The 23,163-nt window shown below is 44.5% G+C and overlaps 1 protein-coding gene across 4 annotated transcripts in view; it reads right to left on the bottom strand.

Annotated features, from left to right (window-relative positions):
- Window positions 1–17,978, bottom strand: part of DCLK1 (doublecortin like kinase 1) — a 408,479-nt gene extending 390,501 nt beyond the window's left edge. For 2 of the 4 annotated variants that reach the window (XM_019498283.2, XM_006260172.3), the window contains exons 1-2: window positions 17,752–17,974; window positions 13,108–13,496 (exon numbers count right to left, since the gene is read on the bottom strand). In XM_019498283.2, coding sequence (XP_019353828.1) covers window positions 13,108–13,483 — 376 coding nt within the window. In that variant the 5' untranslated portion in view covers window positions 13,484–13,496; window positions 17,752–17,974. Of the gene's footprint in view, window positions 1–13,107; window positions 13,497–17,751 lie in introns of all 4 variants that reach the window. The other 2 variants (XM_059716073.1, XM_019498284.2) reach the window with 2 other exon arrangements.
- Between the last annotated feature and the right edge of the window lie 5,185 nt (window positions 17,979–23,163).

The following is a 23,163-nucleotide window of genomic DNA, read 5'->3' as shown; positions in this document are numbered from 1 at the left end:
CATAGTACAGTCTGTATCACTCAGCCATAGGACTATATCAGGAAACCATCATTACAAAGTGGATTAAAATAGCAGTTTGTTTGCAAGATTTTCAGACAACAGCTTCTTAGGGCGTATAGAAACAATTTTTAATGTTTTAAATGGGGACTGGAAAGTTTGTGCAGTTCAGCTGAATCTGCTGCAAATGTTCAGGCAGCCCACTCTTATACCATAGTAAATGATAGTTAAGGCAAAGCACCTCAACCTTGAATGAAATTTGACTGAAATTATCATGGTACGCCTTCCCTTATTGCAGACAGATAAAATAGTTACAACAGCTTAGCTAATTCACAGTCATGAGTGATAACTTCCCTCCCTTTTAAAATAGTGATATTTTGTGTCTGTCCATGGTCTCACACTGAATATTCCATAATCTGATGTACTGGAATTGAAAGACCTGATTATAAAATAAAAACATTTGCCAGAACAGTCCTTTCACCTTCATATACACAACTGCACTTTCAGTGTCTCTTAATGTGGGAGAAAACACAAATCCCATACACTTTAGAATAATCAAATATTAAGGATTTTTTTTTAAATTAAAACTGTTTTTAACTAATAGAGAATTAGTGAATTTAGACTAAAGAGTCGACCCATGTTGGACACTTTCAATCCAGAAATTAAAAAACCTAAAGTATCAGTTAAAATAGATAAATAAATGGCAATAGAAACAGTTCCATTCACAATACTATCCAAACAGATTGTGTTTGGAATTATTTCTCCTGCAAAGCAAAACTGTGTTAAAGTTGACAACCACAAAAAATATTAGTCAGCATTTTTAATTTTGGAATTGAATGGTGGACAAAAGTTAAAACCAAAAGCAAACACTGCAAAACAGGATTTCAATTTTAAAGTTCTTTGGTTTCTGTAATTTGATTTGCATTAACATAAAAAAAAAAATGCATCATCAATAGTACTGTCCATGGCACTTTGTGCCATTAAGAAAATGATAAACACACTTCCTGCCCTAAATATTGTAAGAAAAACTCCCCTCCACCAAAAAAAAAAAAAAGGAAAAGAAAACCGCTAAAAATATTTTTCTGAGATTCCTACAATGGAAATAAGTGCAAGTTACTATTAGCACTAGCTTTGCAGAAGTAGCTAAATGACAAGTATGTTTTTTGATTCAGAATTCATATGCTATCTACTGCACCTAGTGCAAAAGGCATTGAAAAGAGAGAGGGAAACATCAAACAGACATCACTGGAAGGTCAGAGAACCTTGGGCAGTCATTCTCAATCAGGTTTGCCTTGAGATCCTTTCAAGGGTTAGCACTGTTAGGTATGTAACAGGATACACAAAATAAACCCAGGGATTTCAAATAGGGATCTAAAGCATTAAAAACGTTCTGACCTGTTGTAGTCAGAGCACTTTGATACAGAAGAATTGCTCTATTATTTTTCAGTAGTCAAAAATAGTAAAAACTAAGAAGTGGCATTTTCCAAGGTGTTCTTTGAGTCTAAAATAGTTGAGAACAACTGACCTAGGGTTAGGAATATATGATAAGCAGTAAGTTCAAGGCAGTGGTCAAGATGGAACTCTAATGATCAGAAGTTAATACCTGATGCAGTGATAGAGGGGAAGCCAATTGAGAGATTCAGAGGTAACAACAGAATCAAACCAACAAGTTAAGAAGATAGTTTTGAAGAGGAGATAGGAAAGTATCAAACTGACATGATCAGGAGAAAGAAGAGATCCAATAAGGGCAATTACAGTTATCAAAATATGCTTAAGAACTCTGTACAATTTAGTTTGGAACATAAAATATGCAGATGATTGGGAGTGGAGGTGGGTCCATTTCCATCATTTCAGTCATCCAATGTATATATGCTGTGTCCTCAGAACAAAAAGGTTCAGCAATTGATTCTAATAATGATCTCAGACTGATTAAACTGGACACATTCCCTTTTATCCATATCTCTGCCCCATACTTTTAGCATGAACTTTTCAGCTGATGCACAATGTAAATGCTGCCTCTCTGGCTAAGTACAGCCAGGCAAAAAGCCCGAGGCTGAATCGATTCAATCTTCACAGGTTAGTCTCAACTGCATAGATTGAACTGATAAGCAAGTGAACTGACATGCACTTTGATTACATAAATGCAGCCACATGCCTGCAATGGCCTAGGTCAGAAGCTGGGCTGAGAGTGGGGTGGGGGAGTCCTAGAGCACACCTCCATGCTCTGCTGGAGCATACAGCTTGAGCCACAGCTAGTCTTGCACTTTGGGGAGGGGGGGAGGTGCAAAGCATCCTGGGATGCTGGGGCACTGAGTTTACTTGAAACTGGAGGGGATTTGGGACAGAAGTTCAATAAACTGAGCTGATTTAAATCAGCTAAATCTGATACTACATCCATCCAGGTTTATCTTAAACCAGTTTCCACTATTTTGAACATCCACTGTGTTACAGATTAGAACTGGTTTCCGATCATTTATGCTGTTTTATGTGTAATTTCTGGTCCTAGCCTTTGTGAGCATCCCTCATTCATATATTTTAAGAATTTTAAAGTGTATTATATTAATATAATAAGTTATATCAATAATTTATTATTAATATAATTTATTATATTAATATATATGTGTTAATATATATATTATTGGCACGGGCCAAGTCCTGGACGACTGGAAAAGGGCCAATGTGGTCCCCATTTTCAAGAAGGGGAGGAAGGAGGACCCAGGCAACTATAGGCCAGTTAGTCTCACCTCCATCCTTGGCAAAGTCTTTGAAAAAATTATCAAGGCTCACATTTGCGAGAGCCCGGCAGGACAAATTATGCTGAGGGGAAACCAGCACGGGTTCATGGCAGGCAGATCGTGCCTGACCAATCTAGTCTCTTTTTATGACCAGGTAATGAAACGCCTGGACACAGGAGGAGGGGTGGATGTCATATACTTAGACTTCAGGAAGGCCTTCGATACGGTATCCCACCCCATACTGGTGAACAAGTTAAGAGGCTGTGACTTGGATGACTACACAGTCCGGTGGGTGGCAAATTGGCTAGAGGGTCACACCCAGAGAGTCGTGGTGGATGGGTCGGTTTCGACCTGGAAGGGCGTGGGCAGTGGGGTCCCGCAGGGCTCAGTCCTTGGACCGATACTCTTTAATGTCTTCATCAGCGACTTGGACGAGGGAGTGAAATGTACTCTGTCCAAGTTTGCAGATGACACAAAGCTATGGGGAGAAGTGGACACGCCAGAGGGCAGGGAACAGCTGCAAGCAGACCTGGACAGGTTGGACAAGTGAGCAGAAAACAACAGAATGCAGTTCAACAAGGAGAAATGCAAAGTGCTGCACCTAGGGAGGAAAAATGTCCAGCACACCTACAGCCTAGGGAATGACCTGCTGGGTGGCACGGAAGTGGAAAGGGATCTTGGAGTCGTAGTGGACTCGAAGATGAACATGAGTCGGCAGTGTGACGAAGCCATCAGAATGGCACTTTATCATGCATCAGAAGATGCATGACGAATAGGTCCAAGGAGGTGATACTTCCCCTCTATTGGGCGCTGGTCAGACCGCAGTTGGAATACTGCGTGCAATTCTGGGCACCGCACTTCAAGAGGGATGCGGATAACCTGGAGAGGGTCCAGAGAAGGGCCACTCGTATGGTCAAGGGCCTGCAGACCAAGCCCTGCGAGGAGAGACTAGAGAAACTGGACCTTTTCAGCCTCCGCAAGAGAAGGTTGAGAGGCGACCTTGTGGCTGCCTATAAGTTCATCACGGGGGCACAGAAGGGAATTGGTGAGGATTTATTCACCAAGACGCCTCCGGGGGTTACGAGAAATAATGGCCACAAGCTAGCAGAGAGCAGATTTAGATTGGACATTAGGAAGAACTTCTTCACAGTTCGAGTGGCCAAGGTCTGGAACGGGCTCCCAAGGGAGGTGGTGCTCTCCCCTACCCTGGGGGTCTTCAAGAGGAGGTTAGATAAGCATCTAGATGGGGTCATCTAGACCCAGCACTCTGTCCTGCCTATGCAGGGGGTCGGACTCGATGATCTATTGAGGTCCCTTCCGACCCTAACATCTATGAATCTATGAAATCTTTTTTTCTAGATTTTTTTTTTAACTGCATCAGTAAAAACTATCACTCTGTACAATAGAGTTACTTATGATATAAAACTGGTTGCACTCTATTTTTGTCCCTTCTAATAATTAACAAAACTACTTATTTCTATGGATCTTCAATCAATAACAGTTAAGTATATCTACTTAATTCACTTAATTACAAAAAGCACATTTAAAATAGGATCCTCTGAAAAATAGGTTTACTGTGTGATGGTAAACACTACACAACTGATCATCCAATCACAAAAGAAAACGGTCTTAAAAAAAGAGTCACATTTTTAATGTTATATATTTCAAAGGGGCAGGCTGCCTCCATTCTTTATAAATCAATGCCAAGCTAGTTAGATGTAATTTTATTACATATAGTGTTATAATAGCCTTTACTACCTCAAAATATTTATGCCTTGAGTATGCTGGATTTTTACCCCAGTACAGTCTTCCCCCTCTAAACTTGGGCAACTTATTATGCCACAACTATAAAGGTTAATTAGGTACCTAATGAATGTACCACAAACTACTGAATCTTCTGCTGGTAAACTAGCATCAAGAACCATTTATAAAAGTAAACCACTAAAATTGCTGGTTGTTTTATTTGCCAGATTTCCCACATCCCCTGTAGCTTTCCATATTACTGTAGCTTTTCACCAAAAAGGTATCCTTTTTATATCAAGATACTTTCTTTTCCCCCTCAAGGAGCAGCCTAAAATATGATTATAAGATACTGATGGAGGTTTATTGAAACTTGTTCTACCTAACAGGTAACCTGTCATTCACATGGATGTTCAAAAAGCACAAGAACCAAATTGAATTAAAAATCAATCAGCACCCAATTTAGAGCTGTCCCTTGTCCTATTCTGAGCAATGTACATCCCATTTTCTATACCAGGGGTTTTCAAACTTTTTTTTAATAAGTGTACCCCCAGTGGCCCCCTTTTGATTAAATGTACCCCCAGAGGGGAAGGGGTAGCAAGCAGCCAGACACAAAGCAGGGGTGAGAGGGTGAAGATGATGAGCACCCCCCCCTCCGCCCCCGGCTCTGCACCTGTAGGCAGCAGCACAGGGTGGCTAGGCTTTGCCCTTGCCCCCAATTAGAGCAGCAATTAAGTACAAGCTTAATTTGCTTGTACCAGCACTCCAAATTGATGGCAGCCAGAAATTTAAAGTCAAACAACAATTTTTGATAACAAAAGGTTACATTCACAATTTTCACACATGAATCTTAACATAGTAATATATGCTTTGGGGCTACAGGAGACTAAGGATTTAGTCCATCAGCAAATGATTAGCTCTGGGATCAGAGAATCAGGGAGGGAAATATGCCTCAAAGAGGGTACTTTTATGGGCTGCTCCAGAAGTGTTGAACCTTAAGTATCACCTTTTACATAGGGTTTGGTCTGAAGATATAAACTAGCCCTAAACATAACCCTTTGTGACATGACAATGAAGTGTGTGGGGAGAAGAAGGAAGGAGAGGGAAATGTATGATGGAAGTAACCAATTACAAAAGTGTTTGAAGGCTATATATACAAAGAAGAGTAATTTTGTGCCTCGTGAAATTTCAAATAAACCAGAACTAAAGTAGTCAACGTACAGTACTGGATACTTGCCATAAAAAGTATCCTAATGACAGTATCTATAGAACTGTAGAATATCCCCCCCAAAGGAAGAGATTGCACCATGAAATGCTCATTCATCTATCATTAATCACGTCACAAGTCTTGTCTGCAGTACTTATAACTACTGAAGAAAAATAAAGCATGTGAACTTCCAACTGCTTCGGACATTCAACTATGAATTAAAAACAAAACCAAACCAACCATTAAGATACCTTCTCTAATATAAAAAAGAATATTCCCTCTACTCCCATTTCTTAGGGATGAATATATATCTTTAGTTTAGTGGCTCAATAAATGCACAACACATAATGTAGGTGTTATAAATTCTGGGGGTAATCAATATTTAAACTAATAGCCTATTTAAAATTCCAAGTGTAACTCATACAACAAACCTTTGATTCAAAATCATGAATAGCAATTTTCTATAATGGAAGCCCTCTGGCCACGTTTCGGCTCAAAATGCTCATTGAACTGTTCTTTGCTTGCAGTTGAACTATGTGCAGCCAAATGTCACCTATTTGTTAGTTAATTAGTTCTTTCAGCAGAAACAGGTGTTATGATGGGAGATATTCATTTGCTTTCAAATAATACAGCAAAATGGCTGCTAAGAGATGGAGTACTGATTAGGAGGCAACATCAGCTTTTATTGGCTTGTCAGTATTGCAGCTTGCTTTACACTAATATTCCAAGGAAGATGGTTGCTCATTTTCTAGTGCTAATGTCTTTATAAATGTAGTGTTAATGTCTTTCTATTATCCCAATCATCCAGCCTTTAAAGGGTCCAGTTGGAGTCTTTTTTCCTGGGAGCTGGTGTAACCTCTACCAGACCCTCTGTTATGGCATTACAGGTTATAGACCACCTGATTTTTGCAAATGGAAAAATATATTTATATATCTAATGATATATATAAATATCATTAGAGGAATAAAGCAGCTACAGGTTAGGTTATGGCAGAAGGAAAGAATGGCAACTGCCCAGCAAGAAGTTGCATGACACTACTGAGGTATTCAAGAAAAAGAGGTGGTACAATTCAAGCAGGAAAGTGAATGATCAACTCAGAATCTAGAAGCAAGGGGAGGGCAGCCAAGCAACCTGCCAGTGCTTCCTGGTACAGTAGGTTGCTGTTCAGTAAGGGGCAAGTTCCAATTCTAGAATATCAAGAGAGACAAAAAGGAATGCGGTTGGAGATCCTAATGTCTGCAAAGACCTCAAAACTAGCTCCTCTGTTTCACCCTTTTCACCTCCATATGAGCATAAAGTGATGGCAACAGGTGCAACAGAGGGATTGAGAGGGTAGAGGCAGCCATCCGCTAAGCAGAAAGGACTACAAAGGAAGAACAATCTGTACTAGATGAATTATCATTGGATTTCTTATTTGAGTTATATTTATTATTCCCAGATGTGATTCCTAATACAGCTGTGAACTAATGGAACTGCGTGCTTGGTGTCTTGACTTTTTTGCGGCAGCATTCATGACATTATAACATTCCACACCTGCAGTTTTTACTGAGATAAGAGAAGACGCTGCAACATTGCCACAACTGAGTAAATAAACCTGCACCTCATATGGTCTTCAACACTTAATAGTCACTGTCCCAACAACTTTCTAGTATCTGGTACAGATCAGACAACATTAGTTATTTTGAAAGGACTCTTAATTTTAAAGATGTAGATGACATGGCACTCCTTTGCACAACCAATTCCCCTGCATTGTTTTTCTTACTGGAATATAAATCCAGGTCCCAGTATGATCTATGGAACTTTTTATCTCATATCTCTCTCTCCCTTACAGATCAAATATTTGCAGCCCTTGGACCAAGAAAGAAAGGCTAGTACTTGTCCTGGAAAAATAGCTGGAAAGTACCTACCATATTGTTGGTTCTATCACAAAAGTCAAGTCAAGTCAGTCCCAAGGCCACCACAACTGTTGGGGCACCTTAGATGCTGTAACAACCCTCCTCCACTCTGCACGAGGTTAGCTAAGTTGCTTTGCCTCATTGGTGATTCTTCAGGCAAAGTAACAGCGCTCATCTCCTCTCCAGGTATGGATGGCTGTTGGTTCACAGGGAGCTCATCTGCCCTTTGACAGGTCTTGTTTCTAGACCTGCTGGATGTCTACACACCCTCTTCACCCAAGCTAATCCAGGTGGGGGTGCCAGGTTAGTCGCCAACCACCCAACCATGGAACAGGCTATACTGGTTTACATGGTACCAGATAGCAGACCAAGAGAGGCCTGGCCTGACAAACTATCACAAAAACAATAAATTAATTTTGAATTAACTTTGGTTCATAGATTCAGAGCTACATTTGTATTAGCGTACATCTTGCGTAGTGGAAAGAAACCATTTATCAGTCTATGATAAATCTGCCTAATATGGTTAGAAAAAAAGCTGTAAGAAAAATGGTGCTGGAAAGTTTAAAGCTGCATATTCTATGAGAACAGACTGTTCAATTACATAAGTTGAGAAGCATGTTTACTAAAAAATATGGAGACTGCAGACATTTGTTATACGACCCAATCCAAATATTATGTACAGGATCAGGTCCTTAGCAAATATCCAAAATGGAGTCAGATATTCCTATGTTCATAAGGCCATAATTCTACAAACATTGACAAAGGTACTTAACTATAAGCCTATGTATACATACATGTATTGTTTAAAAGATCCTTCTCTTACCCCATCACTTTCACCCACTCATCCTCTCTTTGAATCACTCGTGTCCTGTGCCTTTCTTCACTTCAAATATTCTGTTTATCTTTACTTCTGAGGCACTGATGACTTATCCCCACCTTAATTATCACCTCGCTTGCAATGGAGAGATTGATTTGTTTCAAAATCACCTCCACTGCCAGCCTTTACCATTACATGTTAGCTTTTCAAAGACACACATATGTGTTCGCCCATATTCTTCCTCACATGACATGAGGAGATGCCTTGGAACACCCACAAAATGACTTACCATTTCCCATGATGCCTAATCAACAAAATGTAACAGCTAGACCACTTGCCTATTAAGCCTGACCAATATTGTCTCATTGTCTCTTTTTGCCCTTTGGGCCAGAAATTCTTTTGTTGTTTGGGGCTTCTTCAGCAGTTGATATAATAGACCATGACCGGAAGTCCTTGATAATACAAATAAAGGAGGAGTGCATCTTCACATGTGCTTTACTGTAGAGTAGATTAATTGCATCTGCAGTAAAGCATTACCATCTACACATGCACCAGTATTAGGGCACAGTAAATTAATCAACTCCCCAGCAGTATTATCTTACTGTGGAGGACTTAACTGCACTGAAACACATATGTAGATGGTGACAAGGGCAAGCAGTGGCAAGAGGGTGCTAAAGTGCGGGGGCTGCCTGCCACCTAGTTCCACACATTAGTACCCTTGTACCCCAGCCAGCCCCTCCAGCACCTGGCACCATTACCTAGAGGCCAGGACTAATCCCCTGTGTGCCCCCTGCCAGCCCAGGGCTGCTACACCCCAGCTCAAAGTGCTGCTGTCCCAGGTATTAATTGCATGTGTAGATGCATCCGAGGAGAACTGAAGCCACAGCTCGTTCCATGGTCTATACACTTCAGGAATATGGACCACTACAAAAACAGTTAAGGTTGATTAATATATAATCCCACTTCAGAATTGTGTTGCTTCCTCCAATATATTAATTTTTACTTCTGCTGTCCAGTAACAAATCAATGGTGGAGGTGCTAGTTCATCTTTGGGTATAGACTTGCAAATGGCTTGTTTGGGGCAAAAGGGGACAGGACTCCATCATTTGTCAGCTGCTTCATGTTAATTGCTCATGTGCATGTTCTTCTTCCATGATAACTGAAAGATAAGAAGTGCAGTTCAAGCTTGTGCAAGACGGAGAGAAAACTGGTGAGGCTTGTTTCTCAGAAGTTCTCCCAGGTTTACCAGAAAGGCAGTATACAAATGGTTATGGACTGTTTTGAATTTAAAATTAATGGAAGAGGTGTCTAAGACACCTGAACTGCTTTTTAAAATTCTCATCTTGCAGTTCCTTTCCAGAATGCCATAAGCTTCCAGCATAGCAATGCAAAATGCTGCAGATGCAAAACAGCTTATTTGCATCCTATTTCCTCTTTTAGGCCTACTTTCTTCACAGTTCTGTTATAGCGACATCCTTGCCACCACTAGCTCAATATGGCTTCTCGCAGAACCAGTCACTGTCTCTCGCGGATCATCTAAAGACCTCCCTGACTCTTGTCCTATTGGAGAAAGCACCATCTTCTCCATTTGCCTGGAAGAAAAGGATCTAAAAAAGGGAAAGATTCACATTTCAAGACAAATCATTATCGGTATTTAATTCAAGGCAAGCCTCATTTGTCGCAAATAGAACGTTGTCTTCAGTATGAGCTCCTCAAAATAAAAGTACAGATACTAATAGTTATCTGACTGAAGAAAGTTCCCATTAAGTTAGCTCATATAGCAAGAGAGCATTAGTCCCATAGCACACAAAGCAACATTTCACATTTCAATAGTTTGAGCAGGAATTTAATTGGACAAGTGGCAAAACCAAGTGATTTTCCAGCTATTTAAACACAAAGCACAGCTGCAAGCTAATTACTGCTGTAATAAACAACCGAAATACGTTAAATTTAAACAAAAAAAATGGAGGTGATTGAATTTTTTTAAAACCCTGTGAATTGTCAGTATGTTAAGTTCATGCTCTATTATGCATATTTCAACAAATTGCAACAAAATAGTCCACTGCACTTTTTAAAAATTAAATTAATCAGCACCAGTTCTCAAAAACTAAGATAAAAAAAAAAAGCTTTTTGGGTGGGGAGGGGATATGGATTTAGTTTTTCCATTATATACAGCCACTTATTTTTTTAAATCCCACCACAAATATACCATATGGAAATGGGAATATACTATTGAGATTTGACCTTTACATAGGCACTTGATGGATGGAAAGCATGCAAGAGGAAGAGTGGATGGGGAGAAGTACAGATCTGCATGTTTCTTGCCTCAGAGAAGATAAAAAAAACAAAACAAAACCCCACAACCCCCTCCCTCCCCCCACAAAAAAACCCCCATCTCTCTCCAGCTCTATTATTCCCTACAATGGCAATAAGGGAGGAATTTATTCAGTATTTTTTTTAGCCAGTTTGGTATTTTTAAATAAATAAATTTACTGCTCCCTCTTCATTCTGTTCTCTCTTTTTAAGAGCTGGCTTTTGCATAATTTTTGCAGCCAACCAATCTGCATGAATATCAGTGACATTTACCTCTTGCTGATAATGCCAGCAGATAGTATGAAGAACTCTATTAATTATTTCAAAAAGGAAGGGAAGACAGAATTGCAGCCCTGGCATGGTTGTGGATTAATATTTGCCCTATCACCCTTTCAGCAATGATTCTTCTCTCCCTCCCTCCCACAATATAAATATTACACTCGTTTTCTAGCATTTGGATTCTACCTTGGAACCGAAGACATTGTTTCAATATGAAGTTTCTTCCCTCCCACTACACTAAAATTGTGGGTCTATACCTGAAAATCCTTACTTATGCAATAACCCCTTCATGCTCTCTCCCACTCTATTTCCTACCCAAGAAAAAGCCTGAGAAAAACAATTCTTACTTTGCTGCACGGTCCTTTTCCCACTCTCTCAAGACTTCCCTCTGTTGTGATGCCTACAAGAAACCCTCAATAATGGCTACATACTTCATGTGCTGGGATTTTTAGTTGCTGTCATACTGGATTTTTGTTTCTTGTTATACCATTTTTGCTATTACCTTTTCCTCTTCCAGTCACTACATTAGTTTTCCTTTATCCGATCCTCTCATCATATGCTGATCCTCTCTTTGTCATATTTAAAAAAGATAAGTGGCGATACAGCACCTATCCTCATTGGTATATTTAGCTGATACAACAATGAAACAACAAAAACAAAACCTACACACACATCCATGACATTAGTGAGTCTACTCATGTGACTAAGTGTGAACACGCTCATACTCAAACTCACAGGGTTGTTTGGGTTTCTTTAGGCTAGAATAGCATTAAAGCATTGGGAAGTCTTCCTCCCCTTCACATAAAAGCACAGATGAATTAAATACAACTAAGGACACTTGTTGGACCTAAAGGCCTTTATAGCATGTCTCTGTTCATGCTGAAGTGAAATAATATATCTTATCCCTTCTCTCAAGCAGAATTGGGCTTCAGTTATGTTTCTGGAACGTACCAGGTTTAATGTCAGACACCATGTAAATCATTTTTTCTGTGTTCTAAACTAAGAAATGGTATCTACAGAAGAATGACACCAGGGACAAATGAACAGGCATCTTGGTGACAATGCATTTTGCTGGAGGTGAGGGAGACCTAATTTAGAAGCAGCTTCATGATTCCAAACACCAGAGGATTAGGGAACAGTGTACATCCAGAGGCAATGGCCTATTATCATCACTGAATTGCAGGAAGAAAGTAACGGCTGTAATTGCATTGCCCCGACTGAGCTGGTATCATAACCAGCCTTTATTATGAAACCTACTTTTCCTTCTGTTACAAGGAGTGGGATGTATACCAGTTTTCCTAAAGCAAGAGGTTTCCTGAAAGAAAAGAATGGCGTGCCCTCATTCAGAAGGAACCCAGATTACTTAAACATACCAGAGCCAGCATTGACGCATCAGCAAGGACACTTGCTGCTGTAACAAACAATTGACTAGGGGTAACAATGGCTTGGTCTAGATCAGTAGAGTAGTTTTTCAGTGAAGTGTTAACATGTTAGGAAGGAAACAGCTCCAAAAAAATCTAGGATGGTTACCATGATGGGAACAGAAAGGAAACGGTTACTAGTTCCAACAAGACTGTATACCAAGGGTGGCCAACCTGTGGCTCTGGAGCCACGTGTGTCTCTTCAAAAGTTAACATGACCATTTGGAAGCTGGTCACTGTGTGCTTCTGCAAAGATTCAAGGAGACGCATATTAACTATTAATGCATATTATTATATTAATAATCCTGTAAGTTTCCTCCTAACCAAGAGTAGAAAACTATTGCTAATCACATTCCTGAAGTCTCTTATTAGACAGAGAAAAGAGAATTTCCTATGGGGCAGGTGGCAGGGTGGGGAGCTTGCAGGCAGGGGCCATGTGACTCACAGTTGCAATATGCTGTGCTCCTTACTTCAGGCTCTACCATCCTTCCCCTGCTGATTCCTCTTGCCACCAGTTGCTCCAGGAGAGAGGAATCAGCATAAATCAACAGCAGGGGGAAATGGGTAGCAGCAGATTACATTTACAATCCATACTTATGGAAAATTTATTAAGTTAGGCATGCATTGATACAAATGTAAAAACGGCAAGGTAATGTATTGATGCAATTAGGAACTTTACACTTGCATCTCTTTAATGCTGACCTTCTACTAGTTGGTCCAAGGAGGAAATTTTCTTGGAGCCATCAATGGTGTAGATTGTTCTCACTCCCTGGGGCAGATTCACATTATCAGACAGAGTTCGGGTCAGATCAGCCAGCAGGGCCTCGAAAGATCTAAACCGGTCAGGGGAAATGGCATATACAATCCCTTTGAAATACCGATCTCCATTGCGATAGAAACGAACTTTCTTGGCTTTCTTCTCAGAACTGAGGGTTTGTAGGGTGCGGGTTCGGTAAAAGCTACAGTGGGCACTGTGAGTAGGGCTGGGCAGGCCATTTACCCGAGACCCTCTGCCATACCGCTGTGCTTTGTCACGCTCATCAAAATGTTCCAGCTCCATGTCTCTCCCAAACGACATTTTGAAATTTAGCCTGCGAACAGCAAGGAAGAAAAAAAAAGTTAATGGATATGTTTTAAGGACTTGGTTATTAAAAACTCTAAATTAAGACAGCAGGTTACCAATAACATACTACAGGAGATTGTTTGACATACATACTATAGGAGAAGGTTGAGGCTAATGAGTTAAACTACCAGATGCAGGAATAAGCTTTACAACTCTCTTGCCATACTGTAAAATTTTGGTTGCCAGAAGTTTGTTACCAGCCCTTGTAATCTGGCATAGTATGGATGCCAGCCAGAACGCTGATCACCAGCAGTTCTCAGAGAAAATAATTAAGAACTGGCATGTCACACAGCTTTCATTCATATGTAGCACAGAGTTGATCACCTGGGAGGAAGCATAAGAACTGGTTTTCTGATTTTCTCTTAGACTTCTGCTCAATAAGGTTTCCAATCCTATTAAAGGTGACATAACCAATTCACTTATGCTCTCAATTCTGCTTACTCCAACTCTGATCTCAGAAAAGTTGTCACTTATTGGTTGGCAGGAAGTATAATCCCCTCAGCAACATCCCATTAAGAACATTTCAGAGGAAGCAGTCATGCATGGTGGCAAGAGAAATCAGAATTATTGAGTGCAAAAGAGTCAGCTGGGTTGGTCAGCTTCACAGTTGACAAAGTCTTGCTCCTTCTGGTCATTAGTTGCCTTCATGCCCTGCTTTATACTCAGCTGATGTTGGTCAACCCCACTCTCCAATCTTTAATACACACTGAAAAGATGGTGTTTTCTTCTCTATTGAAATTGGGTGCTTTCATGATTTAAAAGAGCTCCTCAAACCACTATAATCCACTGAGCAAACAACCTTATAGAATTTACAGAAAGGGTCTGCAAGACAATAAATATTCTACGTCTCATGGTTTGTCATAACAGATTTCACCCCCACCCCCTCAGGAAAATGTATAACTCAACGTTTCCTGAATCACTAATGGATAATTAATGTTATGTTCCTGAAGTCATCTGAAACCCCTGAAGTTGATCTCAGCCCCCTGAGATGACCACAGATAAGGTTCTGAGTTGAGTGGTTCTGAAAGCAGGGAGTTCAGTTTTCAAATACAGTACACCCTGGTAATCTCTAAATGAAGAGTTATTGTTGACCTCACTTCCATTTTTGGAAGTATTCAAATATCATCTGAACTACTGTTGAAGAGCATAATTACTACAACCCTCATGCTGATCTTCATATTTATTTAAATAAATGTTTGAATCCTTATCTTACGTTTAAACAAAAGAATGTTTCTTCTCATTTAAAGCCACCTAGATTTGTAGTAGTAATTATCTGTAAAATACATAAAATGTATTTATTGCATAGATACACAGATCTAATTTAGAAGTAATCATTGATTTGCAACATACAAGGAGGGGAAAAATAGCTAGCACCAACTTCGTTATAGCCACTAATAGGAGACCATAAAAAAGCCACAAAGCAATGTTTCAAAGCAAAGTAAAGGCAACGGTGCATACAAGTGCAAAGTCCTGCACTTAGGACGGTGACTGGCTGGGCAGCAGCTCTGCAGAAAAGGACCTGGGGGTTACAGTGGGCAGTAAGGTGAATATGAGCCAGCAGTGTGCCTTGGTTACCGAGAAGGCTGATGGCATACCGGGCTGCACTGGAAGGAGTGTTGCCAACAGGTCAAGGGAAGTGATATTCCCCTCTATTCAGCACTGGTGAGGCCACATCTGCAGTACTGTGTCCAGTTTTGCACCCCCACCGAAAGGATGTGGACAAATTTAGGAGGGTTCAATGCAGGGCAACAAAAATGGTGAGGGGGCTGGAGGACATGACTTATGAGGAAAGGCTGAGGGAACTGGGCTTATTTAGTCTAGAGAAGAGGAGACTGAGAGGGGATTTAATAGCAGCCTCAACTACCTGAAGTGGGGTTCAAAAGAGGATGGAGCTACACCATTTTTAGTGGTGGCAGATGACAGAACAAGGAGCAATGGTCTCAAGTTGCAGCAAGGGAAGTTTAGGTTAGATATTAGGAAGAATTTTCTCACTAGGAAGGTAGTAAAACACTGAAACAGGTTACCCAGGGAGGTGGTGGAAGCTCCATCCTTGAAGGTTTCCAAAATCTGGCTAGACAAAGCTTTGGTTGGGATGGTCCAGGTGGAGATGGTCCCGCTTTGAGCAGGAGGTTGGATTAGATGACCTCCTGAGGTCCCTTCCAACCCAAATGTTCTATGATTCTATGACGGAATAGGGTTTACATGTAAATTTTAATATGGTGAACATATGGATGGGCCCCATCACTGCTTAACTGTCAGCATACGAGTAGTCCCACCAACTTCATAAGACTATCCACATGCTTGTAACCATCTCACATGTCTAAACCATGGAAAGACACTGTGGATTTCATTTCTCCTACCTCAGATATAGTTCACAGTCCATTTTATTACACCAACATGCAATCAAGTGTTTGTTTAAATACAGGCAAGATACATAGCTACATACCTAGCCTTCTACCTGCATGTTTAGTCAGGGAACATCCTGCCTTGAGCAAGGGGCTAGCCTAAGTGACTTCACAAGCTTCTTTCCTGCCCTACTTTCCAATGACCCTATACTCTTCCAAAAATATTTTTAAATAATGCCCCTCACCCCCAGAAAAAGTCCAACACACATTTATCAAAATTGCCCTTCACCTTCCCTCACCTGCTCTACTGGAGAGATACAAAGCACTCTGCAAAACTTTAGTTGGAACAACAGCATTTCACTGACCCCTGGCTATACCAAAAATGGCAAGTTATTTTTAAAAAAAGGCCACGGGCAGGTTTTAGGCCCCAAATTAAAAAGGTATGTTTCTGACATGGGATTAGGGTTTTTATCTTTTTTTATTATAATGCTCATAAAAGCCACTTCTTTGGTGCTAAGCAACCCTGTAGAGGTTGCCATTCAAAGGCTGCAGTGGGGAAGCGAAATTGAGAAGAATGAAAAAGAGAGAGGATGGAGGGAAAAAAAAGAAATGAAATGCCTGGTGTTGGTGTGGTCCTCCAAAGCAACTCAAAAGGTAGGAAGGGCAGGGCTGAATTAATTCTTTAGTGCAGGGGTGGCCAACCTGCCGCTCTGGAGCCACATGCGGGTCTTCAGAAGTTACTATGCATGTCTTTGAATCTTTGCACAAGCACAGGGTGACCAGCATCCATTTGGAAGCTAATCACCGTGTGCCCGTGCAAAGATTCAAGGAGATGTATATTAACTTATGAAGAGCCACATGTGGCCCCAGAGCTGCAGGTTGCCTTCCCCATCTTCAGTGGGCCCTAGGCAAACAAACTCATGGGCCCCGGGTCAGTGGAGACCCGCCTCCCCACCCTGGTGCAGCCACCTGCAGGGAGCACAGCTTGCAGCCACCGCGGGATTGAGGCTGGTGGAGGGAAGAGAGGCGGATGGGGCTATATGAGCTGTCACCATGGAGGAAAGGACCAGGGCCCCCCAGAGCTCCAGGCCCTAGGCATGTGCCCAGTTTGCCTATGTGTTAACCTTGGGGGGGGGGGGGGGGAGGGAGGGACATAGGAGGAAGACAGGACATCTCAAATTGCCCAGTTTTAATCATCTTAGGTCCAATAGTGCCAGCAGAAGAGTCATCCTCCGCCCCTCGCCCTCACTGTCACAATAACCACGGCGCTGCAGAGACCCCTTCCAGCAGGGAAGGGGACTTCTCCCCGGAAAGAGGCACTCCTGCCAGTCGCAAGGCAACGTGTTGAAATTCAAGACGAGGCTAACGAAAGACAAAAGAGGCTGGAAACCACAGTTTGCTTCCCCCGGCCGCCTCCGCCTCCGAGACCCCCGCGCCCCTAGGAAACCTGGGCGCCCACGCCAGCCTTGCACAGCCGGTCTGCGCTGCGGGTCCTTACATAAAGCTCCTACCCGCAGCGATGCCAAGGCAGGGCTGATCTCACGGGGCGGAATCAGCGGAGGAGGCGCCTCCCCACGGCCCCCAGCCCAGCTCTCCTCCCGGCGTGCTGCAAAGGTGCGGGCGCGGCCCCGCCCCGGCTCCCGGCACGGAGGGAAGGGACCGGCGCGCCCCCGAGCCGGCGGGGCTGCATCGCGGGCTGGTCCCCGGGCGGCGCCGGCATCTCCCCGCGGGGGCGGAGCGGAGCGGAGCGGGGCGGGGGGCTTTTTGCTCCGCTCGCCGCGGGGAGGGGGACACGGGAGAGGAGAGGAGAGGAGAGGAGAGGAGAGGGGCGCACACAAAGGGCAGGTGCAAGGGCTGCCCGGGCCCGGCGGCACCTACCTGTGTCCCGGCGGCGCGGCTGTCCCCGGATCCGCGGGCTGCGCTGGCCTAGCTGCGGGAGAGGCCGCCCCTGCCCCTGCCCCTGCCCCTGCCCCTGCCGGAGCGGCGAGCGCTGCCTTTGTTGTGCGCCGGGCGCGGAGCCGCTGCCTGCGAGCGGGGCTGGGGAGCGGCGCGGCGGCTGCTTCGCCTTTCTTCGCCGGCGGCTGCTGAGGGCAGTGATTTGCATTAGCCCGGCCCTCGTGCAAATGCGGCTCTGCGCGCCGGGCGCTGGCTGGCTGCCTCCGCGCCCGCCCCGTCCCGCCCCGCCCCTCCTCTCCTGCAGCACCCCGGGGACCGCTCCCGCCCTGGCCTCGCGTGTGCTGCTGCCTCCTAACCCCTGGGGCAGTCCCTGAGAGCTGCCACAGGCTAGGTCCGTCTGGCCCAGCTCTGCACGGCTGTGGGACGTCCACATGCTTCATGCTGGCGTCCCACCTGGGGACACCCTCAGCGAGGACAAGGGTCCCCAGGGGGGAGCCCATTGGCAAGGCATAGGGGCTGGACACGGTACGCGTGCATCCCCTGAGGTTGGTGACGCACCCCCTGAAAGAAGCGACAAGGCAGTGTTGGCACCTGCGGGCAGTCACCGCTTGCCACCCCTCACCACAAATACTGCCAGCAGCATCTGCGGGGGTCTCCGACCGCAGGTTGGGACTCGCCATCCCCCACCCCCAGCACCAACACCACCGCAGCCACCTGCGGGAGGTACCCCTTCTGCCACCATGGTGCTGCCGCTGCCTCTGGGTGCTGGCTGTGCCACCCCAGCCTCCAGGGTCACACATCACTGATGGGTGAGCCCGTACTCCAAGCTGATCCCATGAGCCACCAGGGACCTCAGCTGGTGGCTCCTCCACAAGCGTGTGCCTGGCATGTTTCACAGACACCCCAGACACCTGCCCCTTCTGCAAGCGGAGGGAGACCCAGCAAGGACAACCTGGGGTGCATAAGGCCGCAGCCCCTTCACCACCTCCTGCTGAGGGTCCGGTTGCACTACTCCCTGAACCATTTTGTTTATTCACTCCTCATCCACAACCCACCAAGTCCTGAGACCTCCAGGTCAACCTCCTCCTGGCCCTAGCCAAGCTAATGATCTACGTGACCTGACCTCTGGCTGGGAGGGTCTCCAGGGACTGCAGGGCAATTTTCCTATCCCTGGTCTGTTCACATCTGTAGGCAGAGTTTGAGGGCCAATGGGCACCATGTAGTGTACTCTGCTCGGTATCTCCCCTTGGCACACTCATTCTGAACCTTTGACCATCGTTCCGTGCCTGTTTTGCCTCTCTTTTGTGCCAAAAAATTAGTTGCGACTTCCTCAGGCCTCCCTTTCTGAGGGAGGATTGTAGTTCTTGGTGGATGACCAATAGCAACACGTAGGGGGAGTATGGGGGGCATGTGCCCCCCTGAGAGTGCTGGTGCCCCTCCTGACAGCAAGTGCTCTGGCTAGTAGTGGGGCATGGAGAGCGTTAGTGCCCCCCCTGAAATTGGCTCCGCCAGCAGCAGAAGTGCTGGCCTTTCCACCACCACCATGCTGTCAGCGTACTCAGCGACTGGCCACGTGGGGAAGCCCCTCTCCCCCACAAGTCGTTGGCTGGCTGCTGAGGGACACCCACCCCCCGCCGGTCATGCCCTGCTGGTGCCCCCCCAGACTCAGAAGGCATCGCTCATGTGGACCACAATCCCTTGAAACAAACGAATTGGCCTGTGTCACACACTGGCAGAAAGTGGATGCTGAAAGGAAGAATGAACTGGATATATGAGCAGGTTTTTTTCCACTGTTCCTCTCCTACTTGCAGCCTCCAGCCTTTAATGTCTAAGAAGCTAGACTTCAGAAGCTGTGCCCCTAACTCCCATGCTCAATAGCTACCGATGTCCCCTTCTGCCAAGAGTGTGTTCACTCCCTTTTTGAATCTGGTTACACTATCAGCTTCCACAGCATCTGGTGGCAATGAGTTCCACACTTTAATTGCATGGTGTGTGAAAAAGAACTTCCATTTATTAGTTTTAAACTTGCTACCTATTCATTTCATTTTGTGACCCCTAATTCTTATATTGTGAGAAATAGTAAATATAAATCCCTATTTACTTTCTCTTTGCTGTTTAGTATTTTATAGACCCTTATCATTTTTTTCCTTCAAGATCTCTTTTCTAAATTAAATAGGCCTCACTTCTTTAGTTTCCCCTCATATGGAACTCCCTCCATACCACTAATCATCCTTGCTGCCCTTCAAACATATTTATGATAACTAAAGGAATATGGCAGCTTAGTCCCCCTGAGGCTCAAGCCTGGGATGCATGATCATCCCAGGTATTAAGCACCCTCCATTTCCACTAAAGTAGGCCCAGATCCAACAAGGGTTTTAGGTACCTCAAGAGGGATGTAGGCAGAGGTTAGCCAAAGACTGTCCCTCAGAACCCCTAGAGCAGCGGTGGGCAAAATGCGGCCCAGCGGCCAGATGCAGCCTGCCAGGCCATTCTATCTGGCCCACGGGGCCCCTAAAAAATTTAGAAAATTAATATTAATCTGCCCTGGGCTGCCTGTCATGCAGCCCTCGATGGCTTGCCAAAACTCAGTAAGAGGCCCTCTGCCCAAATTAATTGCCCACTCCTGCCCTAGGGACAGAAGTTACACATGTACCAGTTTAAGTGATCAGAAAGTGGTTTAAACCTGCAACAGAACAGAAGCTTAGTGCACATAACCCAGTTTCAAAATGGCTGAAACTGGTTTAAAAGAAACCTGGCTGAATGTAGTATCAGACTTAACTAATTTGTGTCAAACTGGTTTATGAAATTTCTGACTCAGACCCCTTCCTGGTTCAAGTTAAATCAGTCCCCCAGCATCCCAACATGCTTTCCAGCCCTGGGCTGGGCTGGGCTGGGCTGGGCTGTCTGCTCCAGAGAGCAGGGCTGGCCTCGCCCCTCTACTCTCTAGCTGGACTAGTGAGCACTGGCTGACAAGGGGGTGGGGAGCAAGCCCGGCAGGGGATGCAGCCCAGGCAAACCTTGGTTGTGGGCTGTGCCCAGGGAGGGGAGTTAAACACCCCTTCCCCCACTCAAACTTACTGCTGGCTGCAACTATGGACTACAAATCCCAGAGGCATCTGGAAGCAGGAAGAGGAAGTGATGAGCAGCCCTGCAGAGTCCTACTGCTGTGATTTTGGACTGCAAATCCCAGAGATCTTGGGGGCAGCAGGAAGAGGAAGTGAACACACAGTCAGAGAGCCATGCTCTAGCACAGGGGTTGTCAACCAGGTGTATGTGTACCCCTGGGGGTACTTTGGAAGGCCCCAGGGGGTACATTGCAGCAGTGTAGAGAAGTGGGGGATGGGGCGGCCAGCACTTTGTGCCACTTGTGCCGTTGCATGCCGTGCACCACTGGCACTTTTGTTTTCTTCACCCCTCCCTCCCCCCCCCCGGCTTCTCGACTGGCAACCGGGGGTACACCGACCAAAAAAGATTAAAAACCCCTGTTCTAGCACCTTCCTGGCTTCTGGCCTGAGCCACTGCATGCATGTGGCTGCATTTTTTATATCAAAGGTAAATGTCTGTTCACCTCTGTTTCTGTTTTAGTTTAAACTGTGCAGCTTAGACTAACCTGCAAAAACTGAATCGATTCAGCCTTGGGCTTTTTGACTGTCTGTACCTAGCTCAACTCAGCTGCTCCCTAAGCCTAGAGGTGACTGCACATCAGACAGGCCTCTAGTTTATTTTTAACTGGAGAAAAATATGTGTTGTTTTATTTGTGATTCTGCACCTAACCGTATGAACCCATCTTTTGAAAATGCTAGATCCACCCGTGGGTGGTGGTCACCTTCTATACAAAAGCTCAGCATTTAGTCCGCGCACCAGATGAGAGAGACCAGGGTTTTTCCTTTCCCTTCTTTGCCTGGGGAAAAACCTACTTCTACCACCTCCAAGGCAAACTTCTTAATACCTTTAATACTATTGTGGGGTGTTACAGGTACTTTTCACAACTTCCAGGGAAGCTTTTCACTGTCCATTGAAAATAATTACAAACGCATTGGACCAGAGAGAGGGAGTGAACCTAGTTTATGACCTAGTGATTAGGCCTGTCATCTGGGAAGAGGTTGGGTTGGAATCCAGTTTCTAGTACTTGCACCTAATACTATGTATTTTACATTGAACAGTTGGAACAAGGACTAGAGTGCAAAACACCACTTCACAAATGAGTACTCAAAGCAAGAGACAAGATTCAGAGTCACTGTTGTTTACTCTCTTTGGCTCAATCATACTTTAATGCTTTATAAATAGTTTACCAGGAGATCAATGAGAAAGATGAACATACCTGCCTACCGCAGGCATTACTCATAGATTCATAGATGCTAGGGTCAGAAGGGAACTCAACAGATCATCGAGTCTGACCCCCTGCCTAGGCAGGAAAGAGTACTGGGGTCAGATGATCCCAGCCGGATGCCTATCCAGCTTTCTCTTAAAGACCCCCAAGGTAGGGGAGAGCACCTCTTCCCTCGGGAGCCCATTCCAAATTTTGGCCACCCTTACCGTGAAGAAGTTTTTCCTGATGTCTAGCCTAAATGTGCTCTCTGTCAGTTTGTGACCATTGTTCCTTGTTTCCCCAAGAGGTGCCCTGGTGAACAGAGCATCTCCAATTCCTTGCTGCGTCCCCCTAATGAATTTGTAGGCGGCCACAAGATCGCCTCTCACCCTTCTCTTGCGGAGGCTGAAGAGGTCCAGGTCCCTCAGTCTCTCCTCATAGGACTTGTCCTGTAAGCCCCTAACCATTCTCTGGACCCTCTCGAGTCTATCAACATCCTTCTTGAAGTATGGCGCCCAAAACTGTAATCAGTACTCCAACTGCGGTCTGACCAATGCTGCATAGAGGGTAAGTATCGCCTCCTTGGTTCTATTTATGATGCATCTGCTGATGCATGATAAAGTGTGGTTAGCTTTGCTGATGATTTAGTCACGCTGATGACTCATGTTCATCTTGGAGTCCACTATGACTCTGAGATCCCTTTCCACTTCTGTGCTGTTGAGAGGGTCACTTCCCAGCCAGAAGATGTGTTGGATATTTTAGCACCCTAGGTGCAGCACTCTGCACTTGTCCTTGTTGCACTGCATCCTATTGTGTACTGCCCACTTTTCTAACCTGTTCAGGTCTCCCCTGCAATTGTTCCCTAACCTCCAGAGTGCACACTTCAACCCACAATTTAGTAAAATTTGGTCTGCAGATTTGGACAGAGTACACTTCACACCCACATCCAAGTCACTGATGAAGATATTGAAGAGTACAGGTCCAAGGACCGAACCCTGCGGGACCCCACTACCCACATCCTTCCAAGTCAATACTGACCCATCTACTACCATCTCTGAGTATGACTGCTAAGCCAATTTGCCACC

Source organism: Alligator mississippiensis, chromosome 1 (genome assembly GCF_030867095.1).
Source record: "Alligator mississippiensis isolate rAllMis1 chromosome 1, rAllMis1, whole genome shotgun sequence".
Classification (NCBI taxonomy): domain Eukaryota; kingdom Metazoa; phylum Chordata; order Crocodylia; family Alligatoridae; genus Alligator; species Alligator mississippiensis.
Note: the sequence above shows the minus strand (reverse complement) of the source record. Positions and strands in the feature narration are given on the sequence as shown.